General features: G+C 53.9%; 1 protein-coding gene and 1 long non-coding RNA gene across 5 annotated transcripts in view; one reads left to right on the forward strand and one right to left on the reverse strand.

The window, feature by feature from the left end:
* MSI1 (musashi RNA binding protein 1) overlaps positions 1-18006 on the reverse strand; it is a 24868-nt gene extending 6862 nt beyond the window's left edge. For 2 of the 4 annotated variants that reach the window (XM_042234074.2, XM_027956616.3), the window contains exons 1-11: positions 17875-18006; positions 17666-17706; positions 17016-17097; positions 16833-16917; positions 13893-13934; positions 12029-12121; positions 8377-8425; positions 7133-7215; positions 6455-6572; positions 3345-3425; positions 2123-2179 (exon numbers count right to left, since the gene is read on the reverse strand). In XM_042234074.2, coding sequence (XP_042090008.1) covers positions 2123-2179; positions 3345-3425; positions 6455-6572; positions 7133-7215; positions 8377-8425; positions 12029-12121; positions 13893-13934; positions 16833-16917; positions 17016-17097; positions 17666-17706; positions 17875-17933 — 790 coding nt within the window. In that variant the 5' untranslated portion in view covers positions 17934-18006. The remainder of the gene's footprint in view (positions 1-2122; positions 2180-3344; positions 3426-6454; positions 6573-7132; positions 7216-8376; positions 8426-12028; positions 12122-13892; positions 13935-16832; positions 16918-17015; positions 17098-17665; positions 17707-17874) is intronic. The other 2 variants (XM_042234077.2, XM_042234075.2) reach the window with 1 other exon arrangement.
* Positions 18007-18166: 160 nt separating this feature from the next.
* On the forward strand, positions 18167-20755 carry LOC121816872 (uncharacterized). The gene is made up of 2 exons (XR_006056588.2): positions 18167-19012; positions 19120-20755. It is a non-coding gene; the product is annotated as an uncharacterized LOC121816872 (long non-coding RNA).
* Positions 20756-23074: the final 2319 nt, after the last annotated feature.

Raw genomic sequence — 23074 nt, forward strand, 5'->3', positions numbered from 1 at the left:
GGAGAAGAAGGGGACAACAGAGGATGAGATGGTTGGATGGCATCTCTGACTCAATGGACATGAGTTTGAGTAAGTTCCTAGAGTTGGTGATGGACAGGGAAGCCCTGGTGTGCTGCAGTCCATGGGGTCCCAAAGAGCTGGATACAACTGAATGACTGAACTGAACTGAACTAGGAGGAATATAACTAGGAGGGATTCGTGCTTTAATGATGGGTTGTCGTGAGCCTGGAGCTGCCTCCGGCTGGGGGTGAGCACCCCCTACTGCTTGACTCTGCCACTGCAACCCTGGGAGGCCACACTCCCATCCAGAGCCAGCGTCTTTTGTTTTAGTACCCTAGCCCTGAACTGGAACTGGAAGTGAGGTAAGGGACTCTGGAAAAAAAAAAATCCTTGTGAAAATTCTGAGGTAGGTTGTTGGACCAGGAGATGAAAATCTAGGACAGCATGCCTGCACAGTTGGGAGACACTTTGCCTAAGATCTTTAGAGTGCTGGCACCTTCTCACTCAAAACATCAACTCCTTTGAGAAGCCTTCTCTGACTACCCCTACTAAGGCAGCCCCTCACCCCGACCCAAGCACCTTAGCACATCTTGTTTTATTTTCCTTGTGGAACCCCTCACCCGGTGCAAGTATCTTGATTTACTTGTTTATTCCTGTCTCCCTCCACCAGACTGTCAACTCCAGGAGGGCAGGGAGTTTGTCTGTCTCACTCCCTACTGAATCCCCACCGCCTGGTACAGCGTTTGGCACAACAAATATTGATTAAACGCACGAGGAAATACTGTCGTCCCTTGAAAGTGAGGGAAAAGCTCAGACCCCAGACCTCCAAGAACTGCTCAGCCTCAAACCCACTGCCTCCCCAGGCCAAAATGTCTGCAGAGGGGCTATTTCTTCCCTCAATTCTTTAAGGGCAGGGCTGGGCCCTGAGGTCTGGTTTAGGGCCCAGTTAGGCATTTCCTGAAAGCAAAACCAGCATGCTCTCATCACAACAGTAAAGCATTACTCATTTGTATAATAAGTATTTATCTCTCTCTCTAGAGCACAAGTTCTGCAGATGAGAGCCTGGCTGTCTGGTTCCTTCTTTGCTTCCAGGGCTTGGCTGTCTGTCTCACACAGTAGGCCCTCAACACAAGTTCCAAGATGAGTAGGAAAGACCCCCATCTGCCTCACTCTGCTCAGGGAAGATCTTCTATCACCCCCACCGCCAAGACTCCCTCCCCCTCCTTCACCCCAGGTGCCTCTTTCTGCTGCCCCATTTTGGGGGCCCCCTAGGCACCCCTTGGAAGGAAGTTCTCATCTAAAGCAGCGTCCACGCTTGTGTCTTCCACATGTGGCTAGGTTCGGGGAAGGAGTCTGGGGGTGGGGTGAGGGGAGAAGCAGGTTGAACAGAGAAACCTGTTGCAGCCCACGTCATCTGCATCCGCCCCTTGCCCCTTGCCCCTTGCTGTGGGCCTCCGCCCCGGCCCCAGCTCCAGAGCTGAGCTGACAGGCCCAGGTGAAAACTCCAGCTGGAGAAATCGCCCAGGATGGCCGCACACATCGCCCTACTTGCCCACGAGTTGCAAATAGGCTGGGTTCAGCCCTCAAATAGGTTTCATTTGGTCCCCAGGGAACTTAAAAATTTGAAATTTGTTGCTAATATTTGAAAATAACTGAAAATTCATTTGAAAGTGAAAGCCGGGTTTCTGGCTTCTCTTGGAAAAATGGGATCTGAACATAACCGGGTTTCTACATTGCGTCCTCGCAGGGGCAGAGCGGAGCCACGCCCACCACCATGTCCTGACGTCCCCACCCCGCCCACTCCGCTCTGAGTTTGAGACCCTGGCTGGTTCACCGCTGGATCCCAGCACCTACACGGTGCCTGGCATACCGGAGGCGCTAGATAAATATTTGTCAAATGGATGAATGAGTGATTTCACCTCCATCTGCTGGGCTTGGCCCTGTGCCCTACCCTTAAGGACCATGTAGCTACGCAGACTGGCCAGTGCCTGAGGCTGCCGCACCGCCAGAGGGCTGGAGGGCAGGAGAAGAGGGTCCCCCGAGCTTTCCCGGGGTCGGTCCCTGGGTCATTCTCTTTCTCCCCCATGTGGCCTGTGAGGTGTACGAAATCCGAGCGACTGACCTGTAAGCTCGGGGAGGACTGGGGCGCTCGGGAGAGGGGTCCGCTCTACACGGAATTCTAAAATGAAACGTAAAACAGCTTAGGAAGATGCAGAGAGGCCCCTCGGGCGTGGCCCAGGGAGGACGAAGGCACCCGCGGGACAGGCCATGCACAGGACCCGAGAGCTGCGGATGGGGAGAGCACGCAGGCCAGCAGGCCAGGGTGGGGAAGGAGACAAAGGCAGAGGCGAGACCAACAGGGAAGGGACAAGTGGGCAGAGTTGCCACCTACACCCGGGGCACTGGGAGATGGTGGAGCTTCTGTCCTTGGTGTTTTTCTTAAAAGGTCTGAAGGCACTAAAACATCTCCCAGAATCCATCCTTTTGTTCTGTTTTGGGGGCAGGCAAGCAATGACCCTAGAGCAGCTCTGCCACCTTCTAGATGAGTCATCTTTGCAGTCACTTTTCCCCTCTGAGCCCATTTCCTCACCTAGAAAATCCGGCTCATCCCGCCTCCCCCCGGAGATCACTATCAGGACTAGTCAGGGTCATGTGCACAGAGGAGTCATAGCTGGACAGCCCAAGGTGCAAGGGCTTAGGGAACCCTCCAGAGAAATAAGACCGAAAAACAAACAAGAGCCTTGCAAAAATACGATATTTGATATTAAAAAAAACAATGAATAGTCATCATGGGAAAGGCTCAGAAGTTTGTTGGGCTTCTTGCCAGTATGGGAAGGGCTAGTGTTGTTCTTATTTTGAATTGCAAATGAGGGTGGTGATCATTGTGGTTTTAAATTGCTTTTCAGCATTCAGGGTCTCAAAAGGTCTCATCTGCCTTGGAAGGAGCTCACTGTAGCACATGGTCATTATAGGTGAGTCCATAAGGACACAGCCAACGCTGGCCCTCAGGGGGGACTCCCCACCACAAGCCTGATGCCCTTTTGGTGGAAGCGGCAACCCTGGAGGTAGGTAGGGAGGAAAGGCAAGAGGCAGGCAGAGGTCATCCTGGGAGGGAGGGGTGTCATGCAGGGCCACACAGGGAGCCCCACCCCCAGCTTCTCAGGAGGGGAGGGGGTGCTGGGTGGGGAGAGGCGCTCCTTCCTCAGACATGCCCTTCCTTCCTAACCTCCAGCAGGCAGACCTCCCCCCAGCCATGCACCACCCCCTGAACACTGCCCTGAGGAGTCAGACTGCCCAGGAACCGGGGACATGCTGGCAGCAGATGGACACTGGGCAGGACTTACCAGGGAACTGGTAGGTGTAGCCGGGGGCGAGGCCTGTATAACTCCGGCTGGCATAGGTCGTGGCTTGGAAACCAGGGTAACCTGATAAGGCAAGGGGACCAGTGTCAGATGCTTTATCTACAGCACTGTGGGGGAGGATGTATCACGAATAATAATCACATTTACCACATACATACCATCTGCATGCCAAGCCCTATACAAAGCCCCCTGCACACTTTGCTCTCTCCTTAAGAACCCCAAGTGGCACTGTTAGGAGCCTCATTTTATAGGCAGAGAAACTGAGGCTCAGTGAGGTGACACTAGCTGAGAATAACCCTAACCCTTATCGAGGTTCTTCGTGCTCTGGCTCCTACCTCTATCCTCTCCTCGTCTACACCCTGCCTCTCTCACCCTGCTGTGGCCACCCTGGCCTCCACGCTGCTTTTCAAACTCACAAGCTCCTTCCCACCCCAGGGCCTTTGCACATGATAATTCCTCTGCCTGGGACACTCTTCCTCAGGTTTTCACATGACTATGCCCTTCTCACTGTGCAAGAGGCAGCTCAAATGTCACCTCCTCAGAGAAGTGATCCCGCAAAAGACCTCTCTCTCATCAGTTACAACAGTATTTATCATGTGATTCTCCCTGGTTTTTCCTTTCAATATTTATCATGTCACCCTGGTTTTTTCCTTTCATAGCACAGATGACCAGTATCTGAACTTATCCCAGGATTTCTTCAAAAGCTGATTTTCTGTCTTCCCCACCTTTTATTTCTGTCTCTCCATCACCAGCACAGTGCCTACTACTTAGTATGCATATAACAGATATTTGCAGCTTTGAAAGAAAGATCACATAGTGAGTAATAATGGTATAATTGGGATTCAAAATCAGATCTGACTGGCTCCAAGTCTCTTAACCATGATTCTCTATTGGTTAGAATTATTCTTTTCTCTTTCCCACCCTCACGTTTTTTGGCGGTGGGGGGCTTTGACAAGCACATGTGGGATCTTAGTTCTCCGATCAGAGATCAAACCCATACCCACTGCAGCGGAAGCACTGAGTTTTAACCACTGCACTGCAAGGGAAGTCCCCTCCCCCATTTTTTAAAAGGGGTAAAACCAGCTAATAAATTGTTTTGAAAAGAAAATTTTCTCAGAGTTCCAAAGGACACTAAAGAAACAGAACAACTAAATTCAAAAACTGATTCTGGTGGATCTTGTTCTGGAGGACAGAAATAGCTATAAAGGATAGTACTGGATCAACTGATAAAATCAGAAAATAGTAGATTAGATTAAAATATTGTATCAATATAAATATATGAAGTTGATAATTATCATGTTTCATGAAAGCACACCCCTAATCTTGGGAAATACACACTGAAGTAATTTACCCTCAAATGATTTAGAGAAAAATCATAAGCATATCATATATGTGTGTGTATGCATATGTATATATATATATATACACACATATACTTATGGAGGAATGAGAAAAGCAAATAGGGTATGATGTTAACAATAAGTGAATCTGGGGACTTCTCTGGTGGTCCACTGGTTAAGACATCACCTTCCAAAGGAATTAAGAGTTCAATCCTTGGTTGTCCCCCAACCAAGTCTAATATCTCACATGCCTCTCAGGCAAAACACCAAAACATTAAAAAAGAAGCAATATTGTAACAAACTCAATAAAGATTTTAAAATGATCCACATTAGAAAAAAATCTTTAAAAAAAGCAACAGATGAATCTGGTAAAGGGTATATGGATTTTTTGGTACTACTACTTTACGTTTCCAATTCTTCTGAAAATGTAAAGTTACTTTCAAATAAAAAGTCAAAAAACAAAAACAAAACTTCAGGAGCAGACAGTGTTCCACTTGGTGGGTATGCTCCTCACCCTCTTTATCTGTGAGCCCATTCCTGACCCTCTAGCCCATGCTATACCCCCTTCTCTGAGTCCTCAGGGCACCCCTCCCCCATCTCCAGCATAAAGACCCCCTTGTTAGTGTTCTCTTTCTGTGTATATACAGCTTGTCTCTCCAGGAAGACTGTGACCTTCTTGGGGTCCCAGCTCAGGTTTTTCACCCTTGGTCAAGGGCCCCAAGCACTGCTGACTCCTGTTCATCTTCCAAGGCTCATGGTGACCTTGACCCCCCCCTCCCCAGGGAGCTTCCCCAACCCCCAGGTCGATTTAGGTGCCTCCTCAGGCCTCCCACAGCCTCCAGTCAGTCTGTGGTGACACGATCTGTTTAATCTTATCTCTCACTTGATGGGAATTACAATGAAGGCAGGTCCTATTTCTCAGAAGCTGCTCAATAAATATTAGTCGAACAAACAAGAGGAAACAGGCTTCTCTCTACCTTCCCAAAGGCCTGTGCGTCTGTAAATGCTGTTCGATCTGCCTGATCATTTTTACCCTCCCCTGCTCCATGCCCTCCCATGACTTAGCTCCTACTCAACCCTCAGACTCAGCTTAAATATCCTAGCGTCTCCAAGTCTTGGTCAGCTTCTCTATGACCATGCTCCCTTGGCCCCTATACTTCTCCATCCCAAACCTATTATGTTTTTGTTGTTAGTCACTAAGTTTTGTCCGACTCTTTTGTGACCCCATGGCTCCTCTGTCCAGGGATTTTCCAAGCAAGTATACTAGAGTGGGTTGCCATTTCCTTCTCCAGAGAATCCTCCTGACTCAAGGATGGAACCCGCGTCTCCTGCATTGGCAGGTAGATTCTTTACCACTGAGCCACCAGGGACTTATTTGTTTTTCCTGCCAGACCATAAAGCTCCAAGGAAAGTCACTGCTGTAATTCTTGGCAAAGGGCCTGGCATTTATAGCTGCTCAATAACTACTAACTGGATGGATGAGTGGACAAACAAATTGAACGGTGGGATGGACAGAAGGACCAATTAATAAGGAGCAACTGGACCATTCTTTCAGTCACCACCAGAGGGCAGCACCCCACAACCAAATGGCCCACCTTCGTTAGGACTGCCAGACCTGAGATCCTTGGTCCACACACCTCTTCCCAGACAGGAGGGCAGACCACAGAGGACAGGCAACACCCACACAGCTCCTGGCAGCCCCAGGTGCAGTTCTGGGCAGGAAGAAGCCACAGGTGCAGGCCTAGCACATACCCAGCATGCCGATGCCCAGCATGAAGGCATCCATCCCGTAGGGCATGACTCGAGACCTCCCCCGGGCCGAGCCCGTTGGTGACATCACCTCTTTTGGCTGAGCTTTCTTACATTCCACCTGCAATGAGATCCGGCAGTCAGTCCCTCCTATAGACCCAGGGTCAGGGACCCTCCTATTCCCTGGTAGGCCTCTTGTTCATTTTGTAGTTACTATTTTTGGCGTGATCGCAATGTGCTAGAGATGGGTTGAGCATGCGGTGGTTCATCAAATGCTTACACCGGCCCTGAGACGGATGGAGGTACTACTGACACTCTCGTTTTACAGATGAGGGAACTGAGGCTGAGAGGGGAAGTCATCTGTCCAATGACTAGACTAGGAAGCGGTGGAATAAGGATTTCCCCTCAAGTCCCTCTGAGCCCACCAGCTGTGCTTTCTAACCGCCATATTCCTGTCCACATTTTCAGGGGGATGAAAAAACTGGCTCTGGCCCACCGACTGTGAGGCCTCTCTGCCTGCCTCCAGAACCTCCAAGCATTCCCTGGCTGACTCAGGCTAGAGCCCCAGTCCCCCTCTGCACATCATGCATAACGTTCCCCACCAGGGATTGAACCCGTCCCCCTTGCAGTGGGAGCGCAGAGTCTGAACTACTGCACCGCTAGGGAAGTCCACATGCTCACCATTTTATTGTTGATTTCGTGGAAGTGGATTTCACACACTTTCTCCACGATGTCTTCACTCTCAAATGTGACAAAGCCGAACCCTGCAGGGCAAAGGCAAGGTCAGAACCGGGCTCCTGGTCAAAACCCAGCCCCAGGTCATACCAACAGCACTCACTCCCTTCCTACAGGCAAGTGTCTAAGAATTAATGAGAGGCTTCGCCCGCACCCTGGCAACCTCTCAATTACGTGATGAGATAGGATTTCAGTTCCCAAATCATAGAGGTGAAAACCAAGGCTCAGTGAAGTGACTGGCCCAAGATCACATAGCAAATTAGAAAGAGGCAGGGCTGTGATGCAAATCACATTCAACAAGCCTTTTCTCTTCCTCAGATGCTTTCCAGAGAGGGAAATAGAAATACTTTAAAAATACACACACAAATACTCCTAAAAACGTACATGAACATGGACAAGTATATTTTTGTATACAAATATACACACACATACACACCCCTAGATACCCATACATAACAGAAACACTCTAACTAGTGCTCACAAAGGCATAAAGGCCCCTGTGTGCATATGAGTTACCCTGACATGCTAGGTCTACACAACTGTTCAGTATCAAATACCCTCACATGCATAGGTACAAACACATACACACACACACACACACCAGCACATACCCCATTCCCCAAACAGGCTAAAAGGCCCAAAGCTCTGAAGGCACTGGAGAAACAACCCTGCCTCCTCCTGGGTGTGCCCCAGGGGCTGGAATGGTATTTCTCAGAAGGCAAGGCCCTTGGGAAAAAAACAAGCAGGCAGTGCACACCCGGTGGCCCAGATGCTCACAGATCCAGGGGCAAGGGGGCTGGGCTCGGCCTAGGGGTGGGGCAAGGGGGCCAGTGGCAGGAGCAGACTGTAGAGTCAGCCTGACCCTGGGGTGGCCGGGCCCCAGCTCTGGTTACCAGGGACAAGGTAAGCCCAGCAGACACCGGCTGGGGCGGGGGCGGAGGGCTCAGTTGCAGGGGGAGGAGAGGTCCACTCCTCCGTTCCTCTCCTCTCGGGTGTCTGCAATTCGGCAAGTTTCTAGCACAGGAAACGGCGGGACAAAAGCCTTCTGTAAGGCCAGGCCCGGGAGAGGATGCAGATCCTCGGGGATAGGATGTCAGGAGGCGAGATGAAAGGGCAGCTGTGACCTGTAGCCCCCTGGCTGACCACAGGCCCCCCAGCCCAGCCTAGGAAGGGGGAGGGGCCACACTTACCTCGGTGCCGGTTGGTGGTTTTGTCAAACATCAGCATGGCATCATCCACCTAAAACAGAGCTCCCGTGGAGGACCCACCAGACCCAGGGGTCTCCACCGCAACCCAGGAGCGAGGGCTCCGACACCCACTCCCCTCCTACCCAGTCCAGGCTTTATCCTCAGCCTGCTTCCTGGGTGGGGGACAGCATTCCATCTGCAACCCCACTGGCTGCCATAGCACCCCTGTTCAACCACCAGATTCTCCTGCAAATATTAAGCACCCACTATATGCCTGGCACTTTGCCCCACCGTCTTCTCCTTGCATGGTAAGAGCCTCATTCTGTTGATGAGGAAATGGGCTCAGAGAGGTAAAGTCACATGTCCAGGGTCACACAGCACATCCCAGATCAAGCCTGGGAGGAGTAGGAGGAGGCAGACAGTGGGTGCTAGAGGAGAAAATAGAGGAGTAAGATAGGAGATGGGGAAGTGAAAGCCTCTTTCCTACTTGCAAAAGGCCAGGAGGCCAGCAGCCACTCCAGTCAGACCCAACTCCCCTCTCCTTGTACAGATCTTTTCCTCTAATTGAGGTTTCCTTTTGCTAGAGGCTGTAATTAAAGCAAGTAGAGTTCAGTGCTTGGGCTGCTGGCCTCCCACTGACTGGGGGAGGGGAGAAGGGTGGAGGAAGGGGGAGGTTCTGCATTATTCCCCATCCCTTGGACCCCAAGTCTTCTCTTCTTGCTGCTCCCTCAAGGCATCCTCTTGGATGCACGGACAGCCACAGGCCTTCTCTTCCCTTCTGCAGTCCCAGCTTCCCTCTGCCTACATCTGCTGCTTCCTCCTTGCCCTCTTAATTCTTCAGCCAATGTCAGCTGTCTCACGGGGTTAAGCTAAGGTCGGATTCATCCTGGGTGGAATCAAGGGCTGCCTCTGACACTGCCTCTCCCCATTCCACCTCCCACTCCAGCTGCAGACCCTCCCCCAAATGGTCAGACACCCAAGGGATCAAGGAAAACTTCCTGAGGCCTTGGGGCACAGCCTCTTCCCCACTCGCCTTTGCTCTCTTTCCAGGTTGTCATCCGCCTTGTTAAAGTGGAAAGGGCGGCCTCTGAGCTGGCTGGTCCTTCAGCTCTTAGGAACCAAGCAGCAATCAGGCCCCGGACTTTCCCCAAGGAGAACCAGGATCCCCCCACACCAGTAAGTCAGGAGGCAGCTGGGTCCCCCTGCAGAATCTCAGGAGAAAATGACATCTCTCTGCCCAAAGAGGCGCCTGACCTAGGGCCGCACAGCTCGGTGTCACCCTTGCTCCCATCCTTATGGACCCATTCTGAGTCCCAAATCAGCTCAGCCGTCCAAACTGGATGGACACTTCATGTTTGGCACAGAGAAAAGAGAAACCCGGAAAGGGGGAGCTTGTGATAAAAGCATAGGCTTTGAGTAGGACCGGCTGGAGCTGGAAAGTAACCTTGGCCAGCAGCTTTAGGTCTCTATGATTCAAGTTCGTTATCTGTCAAATGGGGCGTTAGCTGTGTCTTATACGGAGGCGTTAAAGGAGATCTGCATGCAACACTCCTAACTCACAGCACCCGGGATAGAGTAAGCGCTTAATAAACAGCAGCTGTTATTATTATTAGTACCTTTACTAGAGAGGGGCTTGCCCACAGTCACATGGGGCAGGCTGGCGAAGCTAGAGAGTAAACGACTGCACACCACTGGCTTTGAAGGCTCCATGAAGGCAGCGCCAGGTCAGTCATGACCACCCTATCCATCACGGGACTTGTGCTCCCTGATTACTTTTTGAACAAATGAATAGATGAACCCAGCCACACCCTCCTTCCCTATCCCGCTGCTGAGTTCCTGATTCAGCCCAAATCCACCGCCCTTCCTCCAACCAACCCCTGTCGCTCCACCAGCCCTGGCCACCCCCCACCTTTCAACCTGGGCCTTGGCTGGACAGACCCAGAGTAGGCAAGGGGGGTTGAGGCCAGGGCATAGAGCAAGGAAAAGTGGTTGGGGGTCCAGGGCTGGACCCCCCACTGGCGTCCCCTCCTGGGGCCAGCAGAGGGGAGGGAGGCTCCCAGCCCAGTGTCCTTAATAGGCTTTGGTCTCCATGGGAACCCGGGGGCAGGGGGGCTTGGGCGGGGGGGTGGGGGGGGAGGGGAGGCGGCCGAGGCCTGCTGACCAGTGGGAGCCGCCAAGTTCGGCGGCCGCTAAGCCTGAGTGGCAGCCATGGCGGCTGACCATTGTTCCCCCCTCGGCGGCGGCCCCTCGATCCGGGCGGGGGGCCCCCCGCCGCGGGGCCCTTGGCATTCCCGGCTGTCCCCCTCGCTCCCTGGCAGCCTATTCTCCGGCTCCCCCTGGCCTCCCCGGGCCGGTTTCACATGCCAACGCCGATTTAGGCCCGAACAAAAGACGCGGCCGCTGACGGCTTCTCCTGGGGCCCGGTTGCCATGGCAACGCCGGCCCCGGGGGCAGGCGGCCTCCAATCACAGCTGCTGGATCAGATTAGTGCGAGCTCTAATGCTCGGCGCTCAGACACAAAGACACCCCACCGGAGCCCGAGCGGGGCCTGCTGCTTCCCAGGAGCGCCCTTCCCTCTGGGGCCCAGGCCGCCCGACCTGCCCTGGATCCGGTACCCGGGTCCCTGCGGAGGTGCCTTGAGCCTAGGCCTCTGGCTCCGGCATCGCCAGCATACGCTGGCCAGGGACCTCCCACCGGCTCGCCTTCTACCCTAGAGGCAGGGGGCTGGAAACCCACCCAGTCACCAGCTCATGTCCCATTCCCAAGCCACGGTTCTCCTGTGCCTTGCACCTTATATAGGGAACCGAAAGGGCCTTGATGAGAAGGTGAGACCCAGCAGGCAGCCTGTTTCACGTCTGAAAAGCCCAGGGACCCCAGGACTCAGCACAGAAATCTCTACTTCACCCTGAGGCTTAAGTAAAACTTGGTCCCCTCCTAGCCATCTCTCCATGGCACCTTGATGTTCACACGCTCCCCTTTCTGGGGAAGGGGGGACACGCTATTGTCTGATGTCACTACATTGCTTCTGCATGGACTAAATGGCCCAGAAATTTAAGTTCCAGGCACCGCAGAGCTGAGAACCAGTTCTCTGGGACTGATCAGGAATTTGGGGTGGTCTCTGCAGCCCCTCCCCGATAAGCTAAGAGATCTGCAACGCCCCCCCCCCCACCGCAGCTCCCACCTGCACAGCAGGGTTCTGAGTACAACTGGGAGTCATATTTATTGCCTCGTTATCATCCTTAGCAGGAAGGAGTGGGGGAAGGTACAACCACCCTGTGGACTGGACAGGTGCAGACTCCCAGGAGGCCAAGGGGGTGACTGGATTGAACTGGCTTCGGGAGCACAGCCTCCCTCAAGAGAAGAAAGATAAGCAGGAGAAGGGCGACAACAGGGATAGCTACTGTATGGCTTCCCTCCCTGGGGACGCGTACACAGTCTGAAGCCCACAGATAGGCCAGGAGCCTGAACGCTGGGTTTGGCCCAGCCTCACCCACAAAAGGACCCAGCCCCCTTTGCGACTCTTGCAGGAATTGGAATGACCTGGCTGGACTCCGCACTTGCTACTGACCAAAATTCCACAGGGCTTTCATACCCTGAGCCCGGCCCCCCTCCCCCCACCCTGACCCCCAGCCAGCGCTCCCTAGTTCAGACCCACCTTCCCGAACTGCTCAAAATACTGCTTCACATCCTCCACCGTGGTGTTTACTGATAGGCCCCCGACAAAGATCTTCTTCGTTCGAGTCACCATCTGTTCAGGGAGGGAATGAGAAAGTGGGCATCTGAGTCCTGTGGCCTACCGCCACCAGCGGGGGCTCCAGCCCTCCTGCCGGGGTGCCAGCTGACAGCTCTCTGTGGCCCCAGCTACTCAGAAGACTCCCCCCCTACCACCCCAAACTCCCCCCTTGGACTCTCACCTCTGGGCCTGTCACAGGCAGCTGTACACCCCACACCCTGGCTCACTCCCTGGGGTCTGTGTCAGGAAGTGGGTGGCTGGCTCAGTGACCCACCTACAGCCGTACCTCGAAGACCCCACCAGCCACTCCTAGAAGAGGCCAAGACCCATCCCAGGGTCCCCCTGAACTTAACACCGACATTTTCCTCATCAACCTCTTCCCAACCCAACCTCTGGCAGCCCCGTGGCCCCAGCCCTGTTTTAGGAAGAACACATGGTCCTAATTACCCCAGGAGCGCATGGCTAATCCACGGCAATTCCCAGCCCCATCCTAGCACTAAAGCACCTTCTGTCACCAAACTGCTTAATGGAATTAACCCAATTCCGACCATGTGCTCCCTGGTGCGGCTTCCTTCCAATACCTGGTCCATAATTGCTTTCAGGCCCTCTGCTGGACCCTGGCAGGGATGCCCTTTTCCTGTCTCCCCAGACCTGCCCCTCTCCTTTCACTGTGGCTGGAGCTAGGCGCCATGACTCAGAATCGCAAAGCTACCAGTTCCCACCAACCCCTTGCAAAGGGGGAAACTGAGATCTCCTGGAGAGGGACCTAGTCCCTGGACACATGATATATCAGCCAACTCAGGGGTCCTGCTCCCAGGACTGTAGTCAGGCCACCGCCTGTCTCCTGTTTTCAACTGCTTAAAAATCAAGATGTAGCTAGTTGCCCTGGGAACTGGAATACCACTGTTAGGCCCCTGTGCTGCACCAAAAGTTTTGAGTTCTGTATGGCTCCACTGCTCAGAGAGCTGTTTTGTGGGCACCTAGAAAAATCTGCCACAGCACCAGGGACAAAGAACACTTAGGAAGGCAGCCACAGTCACCCAAGTTGAAAGATAACAGGTAACAGATGCTAGGATCCCTTCCCTCTCTGCAAGCCCAACGCACCTCATCCCAGAGGTGAGGGAAGCTGGGGAGGGGGGGCACTGGGGGTCAGAGGTAGCTCCCTGACCTGTCTCTAGTTCAGCTTCAGCTGGTAAGTCTGGGATGTATTTGAGTGCCTCCCACCCCAGAGGTGCGGGCACAGAAGTTGTGATCTCCAAAGTCACAGAATTAGAGTCCAAAGTTTGCATGCGTGCATGCTGGCACTTCAGCTGTGTCCAACTCTGGGTGACCCTATGGACCGTGGCCGGCCAGGCTCCTCTGTCCATGGGGATTCTCCAGGCAAGAATATTGGAGTGGTTGCCATACCCCCTCCAGGGGATCTTCCCGACCCAGGGACTGAACCCACATCTCTGTGTCCCACACATTGCAGGCGGATCCTTTACCCTCTGAGCCACTAAGGAAGCCCAGAATCCAAAGTGTACTGACTTCAAATACAGGGCAATGAATCCCCCAAGGGGTTCCTCTTTCTCTCAACACACACAGGCCCCTCTCCCTAGTCCACCCCAGAGCACAGATGGAAAAATGCATCGTGTCTGCAATCCAGAAAGCAAGGACATCAGGAATCCTCCCTCCTCCCACCCCATGCCATGCCATTAGCACTCCACCCAGAAGCCTCTTCCATAGAAGAGAATGATGGGAAAATCTCTACTGGTGGTACAGAGCTCCCAGACACAGACATACCTACCTTAGGCTGTGCTCGCCGAGGAAAGGCCACCTTGGGATCAATCTGAAAGAGAAGACAGAGGTAGAGGAGCCTTGGTTATTAAACACAGCCTGAAGATCTGAGGACCACTCTCATCCCAGGACACAGAGGTGACACAGAAGTGACAGAAACCACCATGGCCTCTGGCAGAAAGATGTAATGGTTAGAGCTGGACTGCTGGGTTCAAATCCCACTTAACGCAGCTTCCCAGCTGTGAGATCGTGCACAAATGACTTAACCTCTCTGAGCCTTAGGCTTGAGCTCACCCGCAAAATGGGCCAGTACTGACATCCACCTCAAAGGATCCTCTGCAGATTATTTGAAGTAATGCTTACAAAGCACTTGTTGTCTAGCCCTCAGTGAGAACCAGAAAAAAAGTAGGCATAGACTTATTCCTTCCGGCACCAGGTATATTGAAGCCCTTCCTGCCTGAGAGATACCTGTTCAGGTGAGGCAGGCAATCCAGATTGCGGGAGCCTTGGGAATGGAAACAATCTTTGCCTGCAAAAGGCTTTCAGATAAGAGTTCGTAAACCACAAGGGTAGACTCCATTCTGTTTTCCCAATACCACCGCCATCTAACAGTCCTTCCTGATGGTGCAAGCAAACGGTTCCCTGATAGTACAGGTCGGCTTGGGGTGAAACAGAGCACAGGCTTTGGTGACATGCAAGAGCATGGGATTTGGACTCAGAAACTTTGGGCCCCTGGCCAAGTCTGTGATCTTAGGAACTTGCCTGACCCCTCTGAGCCTCAGTTCCCTCATCTGCAAAGTGGGGACAATAGCACCCACTTTTCCCAGAGGCAGCTGCATGGAATCAAATGAGATAACGCAGGTGAAAGCGTTCCTTTGTGAACTGCCCTTCTTTGCACAAACAAAGGTGCTATTACCAGCAGGCCACCTTTGCCCTTGGCCATGAACAACTAAAGGGGAAAAAGCAAGATGCACCTGGGTACTCCCAGGTACTATATTCGTACTAACAAACATCAAAAGGCAGAGCTCGAGATACTGTGATCAACACAGGACCTCTGAGGCCCAGTCATTTCAGAGTATCTTGCCACTCACGTGGGTGGACACCACTCAGAAGTTCACCAGCCAATCACAGGCAACATCTGTCTTTCCCCACAGTTCCTTCCGTTCAAAACTCAGCCTAGTTCTAGGCAACAGACTCTGTCTCCTCACTGCCTGAATGGCACGAACCAGGGAACAGCCCTCCTGTTTCCCCCACTGGAATCTACCCACAGAGAAGGAACCTCCAAACTCCACACTGGGCAATGCTTCCTCTCTCCCCAAATCCCATGGGGCTCCAGGGATAATGATAGCTGCCCACTGATTTTGTATCTCAATGGACATGTTCATCCTTCTATTTCTCCTGGAAGCCACCAAAACACACCTCTGACAGTCCCCCTGTGCAGACACTGAAGGGGAGATGGTACCTAAGCCAGGGCCCACAGACCCACGCACAACCAGTCGCTGACACACCCTACCTCCACTCTGACTCACAGCTGGAAACATAAAACCCAACAAGTAAATAAAAGGTGAAAGTCAGAACCCAAAATAGTCTTCCCACAATAAGCCTCCCTTCCACCCCCACCCCTTTCCCAGGCTGGAGAACGCCAAACACAAAGCCCCTGCCCTTTTCAAAGTCCTGCATCTCAGAAGGATGCCTATCTCTGGCTCCTTCCTCCCCTCTCTCTTCCTCTTGTCCATCGTCCATGCCCCTGCCCCCCAGCTCCAACCCCAGTCCCAACATCTCGGCTTCCTGAGTGCCGCAGAAGCCATCAGTGCATTCTGAGGACAGGGGATGGTAGGAGAACAGGCAGCTTGATGGCAGATAATCACCAAAAACAATAGGCCACTGTCTCTCCATTCCTAGCTTGGGTCACTCGGTCTGCGCCAAGAAGATCCTTTCAGGGCCGGCAAAGTTGAGGCCTGGCCTCATTGGCTCATTACCGCGGGCAAGAGTGGGAGCCACTGGGCAGAGATAACAGGAGCTGGGGACAGGCGGTAGTTTAACAAATTCTTGGGCACAACCAGCTATTGTTGCAGGTAAGCAGGAGCCGGTGACTGACCCAAGCAGGGAGGCCCAGTGCTGGAGGAGAGTGGGGGAGTGTGGAGAGAGGTCGCACTGTCCCTGGCAGACAGTCACCCCATCACAGAGGAGCCCTTCCTCGGGTTTCTCCTCTCCCCTCTCCCCTGGAGCCGGGGCCTGGGCCAGCGCCCCCTGCAGGGCCCAAGACACTGGGGAGCTGCGGGACAGCAGCAAAATATTCCCAGAGTCTGAATGCCCAGCCAGCGGCTTCTCCCCAGACCCAGCCGGCAAGAGTTGTTTCCAGGCAAGCTAGGGCCCTCCTCATAAATTCCTCCACGGGCAAAGCAGGTTCACATCTTCCACACAAAGCCAGGAGCTCATTGACCAAAAGTTAGGGGAGGGAGGGCGAGAAGGAGGGGGGATTCAATGATGCTTTGCCATTGGTCTGCAATGGGGTAGTGGGGGGGGGGAGCCAAGTACTAGTTGGAGTTCAGAGAAGCCACGGGTGGGTCACTGCAGCCCTGACTCACCCCACTTGGGCTAGGGGAGGGACCTAGCCCCACCCCAAGCTTCTCTCTGAGGCATCAAGTTTAGTATGTGAAGGGAGGGGGAGCCAGCCTCACCGTCCCTCCCCAGTCCTGGAGGGACTGGGGTGGAGTGGGGATGTAACAGCGCTTAGCAGGCTTGGGATTTTGCAGCTCCGTCTCCCCTCAACTCGACTGACAAAGTTTCAGAGCGTGGCAGCCCTTCTACTCGGCAAACGCCCTCCTTTCTCCTGGGATCCCATCCAACTGCCCCCCCCCGCCCCCCGCAACCCCGGACAGAGTCCTGCCCCTCTCCTCCAGCGACCTCCCTCTCCCAAAAGACCCCCGAAGCCCCGAGGGCCACTCACTGTTTTGGAGTCGAGCTCGTGCCGCGACTGCGCCAGGACTTTATCCACCCCCGCCTGGTCCATGAAAGTGACGAAGCCGAAACCCCTGCGCGCCGTAGTGAGGGAGAGGCAGATGGTTACAAGGCAGAGAGCGGCGGCGGAGCGGGGCGAGCCGGGAGCCGGAGGAGGGGGTGAGGGGCTCACCTGGATCTCTTGGTCAGGGGGTCCCGCATCACCAGACACTCCTTCACCTCCCCGAACTGGCCGAAGTATTCGCGCAGCCCTTCTGTAACCACACACCCGCCTTCGGACCGGCCCGCGCCCCTGCGCCCTTCCCCCCTTCCCCCGTCCTTTGCCCCCAGTGACCCCGGCGCGGTCCGGCCGCCCCCGCGCCCAGCAGCCTGCACGCTCTCCGGCGCTTCCCCCCCACCCCCGGTCTTCACCCGGCTCCCCTGGAGCCTCCTGGCGCCCACGGGGGCCCCAGGAAACCGAGGGCCGAGCAGGGCTGGAGGGGGGACGGCTCCGGCCGGGTTCCCGCCGCTCCGGGAGCCGCCTCACAAAAGTTTGAGCCGCAGGTGCGAGCGGAGTTGGCGCTGCCGCCGGCGGGTCCCCGGGGCCCAGCCCACCCCCCACCCCCGATGCCCCCTGAACCCCTCATCTCCTTCCCTCCACCCGCTGGGCCGTGCGCGCTTGCCGATCGCCCTGCGCTCTCGGGGTCCCCGGGCGGGGCGCGAAACGGCGCAGGGGCGCCCGGGGTCAGCGGGGCGCAGGGCCGGGCTGGGGTGTCCGGTTCCGGGGCGCCGGGGGGTCCCGGGTGCCCCGCCGGGCCGGCGGGCGCTCCCAGGCTCGCTCACCCTGCGTAGTCTGCCAACTGAGTCCCCCGATGAACATCTTGCTGCGGAGGAGGAGAGACACAAAGGGCCCGCGTGAGCGCCGGGCGCCCGGGCGCAGGGGGCGCGGGCCCGGGCCCCGGGGAGGCCCGGCCCGACCCGGATCGGCCATGTTGGCGGGGCCGGGGCGGGCGCGGGCCAGCGAGGCCGGGCCGGGCCGGGCCGGGACGTACCAGGGGTCGTGCGGCGAGTCCGGGGAGGCGAGGCCGGGCTGGGGCGCGTCAGTCTCCATCGGGAGCCGCGGGCGGCGCGGGCAGCGGAGCGGCGGCGGCGGCGGCGGCGGCAGCGCTCGGCGCGGGGCAGATGAGGAGCGCGGCGAAGGGGGCCGGACGGACAGGCCATGCTGCCCCCTCCCCCGACCCCGCTCGGGCGGGCGGGCGGGGACGGCCGAGGGGAGGGCCCGCCGGGGGCCGACCTGCCGGCTCCTCCCCCCGCCGCCCTGCGAGCATAAAGCCCAGCGCTCGCCAGCACGCCCGCCCGGGCGCTCGCGGAGGCGGCGGCGCCCGGACCCCGCTCCCGCCGGGCTCCCGGGTCCCCGAGGGCGAGAGAGACCCCCTCGAAACCAGAGGCGGGCCGGGACCTGGGCGCGGCCGCACCCCCCACCCACCCCGGCACGGGGGCCGGGCCGCGGGAACGCCCTCCCGGAATGAAGCGCTTCCCGGTGCCTTCAAGGTAGCTCGGTTCCGGATCGGGGACCCCCCCATCCCTAGTCCTCCCTCTCAGTTCCCCGGTATGTAGAATCTAAGAAATGCCCAGTCTCCCTGGGTCGGGTGGGAGATAGCCCCCCAGTGCCCTCAGGTTCCAACTGGTGAGGATCCCTCCATTCCCCCAGTCGGAGCGAGAATCGCCCTCCGAGCCCCCAATTTCCGCTAAACCTAATTTAGAGTTCCCCTCCTCGGCTGCCCTCGGTCCACTCCCAGTGTCCCATACCGCCCCCCTCCCCCAAGTCCAGTTCGGGGAACCCTCTCGGTGCATCGCGTCCCGAGCGGGGAGCCTCCATCAGCACCCCAGTAGAAACCGTGTTAGTTTCCCTCGACCCTTTCTGAGACTCCCTCTCCGGTCCCCCCACCCTCAACCCCTTCCATCCACAGCCGTGGACTCTATAGTCATTTTGAGGAAACCCTCCTGCTCCGAACTCGCGTTCTTGGTTTGCCGGTTACCCACTGCCCCCACCTCCCCAACGTGAGGAATCGCCACCGTTTGCCTCACTCCCCGGCTAACTCTGGTCAGCCTTGCTCGAACTTCCGTCTGGATTCGGGAAAGCAGGTCCCAGAGGCTCACCGCCCAGTCCCTATGGAGGCTGGGGGAAAGGTCAGCGCCTCCAGAGGGCCCCTCACACCCCGCTTCCAGTTTAGAAGCCCGTTGGCTCAGCTGTGCACCTTCCTCTTTGAATGACTGCCCCCCCTTTTTTTTTGCAGAGTTCTAAACCCCACACCATCGGATTGGAAGAACCTAAGATGCCTGCCCAGTGTGTATGAAGATAACTTCTCTCGGTCCGTCTCAATTTAAAAGGGCTCCCCATGGAGGCAAACGCCTTCTCCCCACATCCCCATCTTCTGGGTCTCCGAGACCCTCTAGTGCCTTTGCCCTAGGCTCTTGGGAGCCATCTCGTCCACCCCTTAAACGCCCTCCCTCTAGCCCCGCTAGTCCACCCTGGATCGCCGGCAGGTTCAGGCCACTCTCCCTACCCCATCTCTCCAAATCCACAGGCTGTCGTCAATTCCCTGGCAGAAACCAGTCAAGAAAGGGTCAAAGCAGGAGGCTAAGCAGCCACTCCTCCCCAAATCCCCAACCCTGATGAGGTGGGGGGTGGCGGTCTTAGCGCCACACAGCCCCCCCACCAAACTCACCTCCACTCCTTCCCTCACCACCCCCCCTTCAGTCCACTCTCCCTAACCCGGTGACAATCCTCGCTGACAAGCCCCTTGCTCACCTTGACCTCCACCCTCAAGTCAACCACCTTTTATTAATGTGTGCAGGAGCTCTGGGCAACGTAAACCTGACCTCTGGAAGGATGCCCATCCCCCTCCTCTCAGTATACTTTCCCCGCCCCCCACCCCAGCCACCTCTGGTAGAAGTTCGTGAGAGACTCAAGTTAATGGTTTCCTTGGGGACTTTCTGGGAACACTCAGCAGGTATATCCTGCCACCCTGTGTGCATAACACTAGAAACAAACTTGCTTTTTCCTGTTTTTATCATCTGACTGGTTCCACAATTTCTCAGACACCCCCAGACTGGGGGATCAGCAGGGTGCATCTCCGCTGTTAGGGAACTGACCATTCCTAGGTCTAAATTTCAGGTTTCCCGTGTGTAAAATGGGGCCAATTGGGAGATAGAAGGAGGGAGCCCCAAGCGCCCATGAGCATTGATTTTGGTGCTAGTGCTGTTGGGTACTAGCTGTTGGAGGGTGGGAGATGGATAAGGATCATTTGTGCAGAGCTGGCCAAGCCCGGTGAGAGAAGATCCATTTATTATCGTCCTTGTGCAGGACCTCAGAGAAGGAAGCGTCTACTTGTTGTCACTACCTGTCACGTGTGGAGTGAATTTACAAAAGTCCCCTCCCACTGCAGGTTCATCTCAGTCTCGTTGCTTCCTTCCACTTTCACTGTAGGGGCAAGGAGTCCTACGAGGGGTAGCCTTCATAGGACAATGCAGCTGTAAATGGATGGTCCTCATAGTAAAATGAAGATCTCAGCAGCATTAAGGAAAAAATGATCTTTAGAGCAACTGGCCCAGGCCCCAGAATTAGGAGATTAGAGGATTCAGTTTCAGTTCTTTCTCTCTAGTATGACACACCCTGAAAAACCACTCAGAAAATTAAAGCATAAATTGGTTTATACTTTTTTAAAAAATCCTCTTGAGAAATACAGTGGGCCAATGACATTCCACCCAAGTACCAAGATGCAACTTGGCACATTCATTCATTCCACAGATACTTATTGAACACCTGCTACCTACCAGACACTGTCTTAGTTGCTATATTCCTATCAGCTACCTTGGCGAAACTTGCTTATAGAGACAGGAATCAGACAATAAATAAATAGATAAATAAAATTGGTGATTTGTCAGTTACTTAATGGTAAGTGGCAGGGAGAAGGAAGGGGGATGATGAGGGTAGGGGGCATGGGGGAGAAGGTGATAAGCAATTTTACATCAGGAACGTCCTCACAGGGAGGGTGATGCTTTAGTCAAGACTTGAAGGAAATGAGGTCCATTAATCTGTTATCCAAAACTCTTATTTAAGCAGAATGCCCGCATCTCCAAAGTGCAATGATAACTGATATTCGTAATTTGATTTTCACTGCTCCAAAGCAGTGGTTCCCAAACTTTAATGTGCATTTAAAAAAAAAAAATCACCCAGTGATTTTTAGTAGACACACGGCGGACAGGGGCTCTGAAAATGGCATTTTTAGACAAGTATCCAGTGATGCTGATAGCTGAGGTTTTCCTTGGACCACTCTTCAAGGAACACTGCTTTAAAATATACTAAAGAGTCTTCTAGAATGACAACAACAAAATTAAAGATTAAATTACAGCCTGTGCGCTTTTAGTGTTGAGAGAATTTCACTGTGTTCTCATTCTTTGAAAATGCAAAACCCTGGATTACCCAGAACATCCCATTTCTTGTCCATGCAGGAGGAGAGGGGAAATTTTATCACAAGCTGATTAGGAGCCAAACATTTATAATCAGTCTGTCTTACATCCTTCCCCTCCGCCCACAATTGTACCCTAATTTCTCTCTATACATTTTACTTTCCCCAAATTTCTGGACAGCAAGCAATTGGCTGGGGGTAATGAGAGCACTTGGTCAAGAGTCCTGGGGTCCACAGGTTGGTCCTGGAACCACCACTATTTCTGATTGTGTGGGTCTAGGGATTTGCCACTCAGCCTGCTGGACTGGGAAAGATGGAGGGCAGAAGGAGGAGGGGATGGCAGAGGATGAGATGGTTGGATGGCATCACCAACTCAATGGACATGGGTTTGGGTGGACTCCGGGCGTTGGTGATGGACAGGGAGGCCTGGTGTGCTGCGGTTCATGGGGGTCGCAAAGAGGCAGACACGACTGAGCGACTGAAATGAACTGAGCTGAACTGAATTGAACTGCTGGACTTGCATTTACTCCCAGAATTGCTACAAGACCTAAGTGAGATCAGGTATACAAAAACACCTTAAATACTCTGAAGCATTTCGGAGGAACCTCTGTGACTGTGTATCCCCAGGTCCAGTTAACTTCGTCCAGTTCAAATTCAGTTCCCTTCAGGACTGTGTGGAACTGGCATAAGGGTATACATAGAGATCAACAGAACAAAACTGAGAGTTCAGAAATAACACCTCACATTATGATCAACTGATTTGCTGATAAGGGCATGAACACAATTCAGTGGGAAAAGAACAATCTCTTCAACTGGATGTCCACATGCCAAAGAGTTAAGTGTCATCTCTTCAAACCATATACAAAAATCAGCTCAAAATGGTTCAAAGACCTAAAACTATAAAAAGAAAGATAGACCAGTTGGACATCATTAACATCGAAACCTTTGCACTTCAAAGGACACCATCAAGAAAGTGAATAGAACAATGCGACTTCCCTGGCAGTCCAACGGTTAAGACTTCAAGGTTCCAATGCAGGGGTCTAATCCCTGATCCGAGAACTAAGATCCCACATGTTGCAGGGCAAAACCAGAAAATGAGAAAGAAAGTGAAAAAAAAAAACAACCCAAAGAAGAGGAGAAAAATTTTGCAAGTCATGTATTTGCTAAGGGACTTGTATTATATAGAATACATAAAGAAGTCATGCAGCTCAGTAATAGCCTGCCAGGCTCCTCTGTCCATGGGACTTCCCAGGCAAGGATACTGGAGTGGGTTGCTGTTTCCTCCTGCAGGGGATCTTCCAAACCCAGGGATCAAACTCACATATCCTTCATTACAGGCAGATTCTTTACCAATGAGCCACCAGGGAAGCCACAATAAAAAGACAAATAACTCAATTAAAAATAAGCAAAGGATCTGAATAGAGATTTCTTCAGAGAAGATATGTGAGTGGCCGATAAGCACATGAAGAGATGCCCCAATGTCATTAGCCATCAGGAAAGTACAAATCAAAGCCACAATGAGATGCCACTTCACACCCACCAAGATGGCTATAATCAGAAAGACAGATAATACCAACTGTTGGTAAGGATGTGGAGAAACTGGATCCTTTGTGTGTTGCTGTTGGGAATGTAAAATGGTACAGCACTGTGGAAAACAGTCTAGAAAAGCAGGTCCTCAAAAGGTTAAACTTGAGTTACCATATAATCCAGAAATTCCACTCCTAGGTACACACCCCCAGAGAAAAAAGGAAACATAATCTGCACAAAAACTTATACATGT

This window comes from Ovis aries, chromosome 17 (genome assembly GCF_016772045.2).
Source record: "Ovis aries strain OAR_USU_Benz2616 breed Rambouillet chromosome 17, ARS-UI_Ramb_v3.0, whole genome shotgun sequence".
In the NCBI taxonomy this organism is placed as follows: Eukaryota; Metazoa; Chordata; class Mammalia; order Artiodactyla; family Bovidae; genus Ovis; species Ovis aries.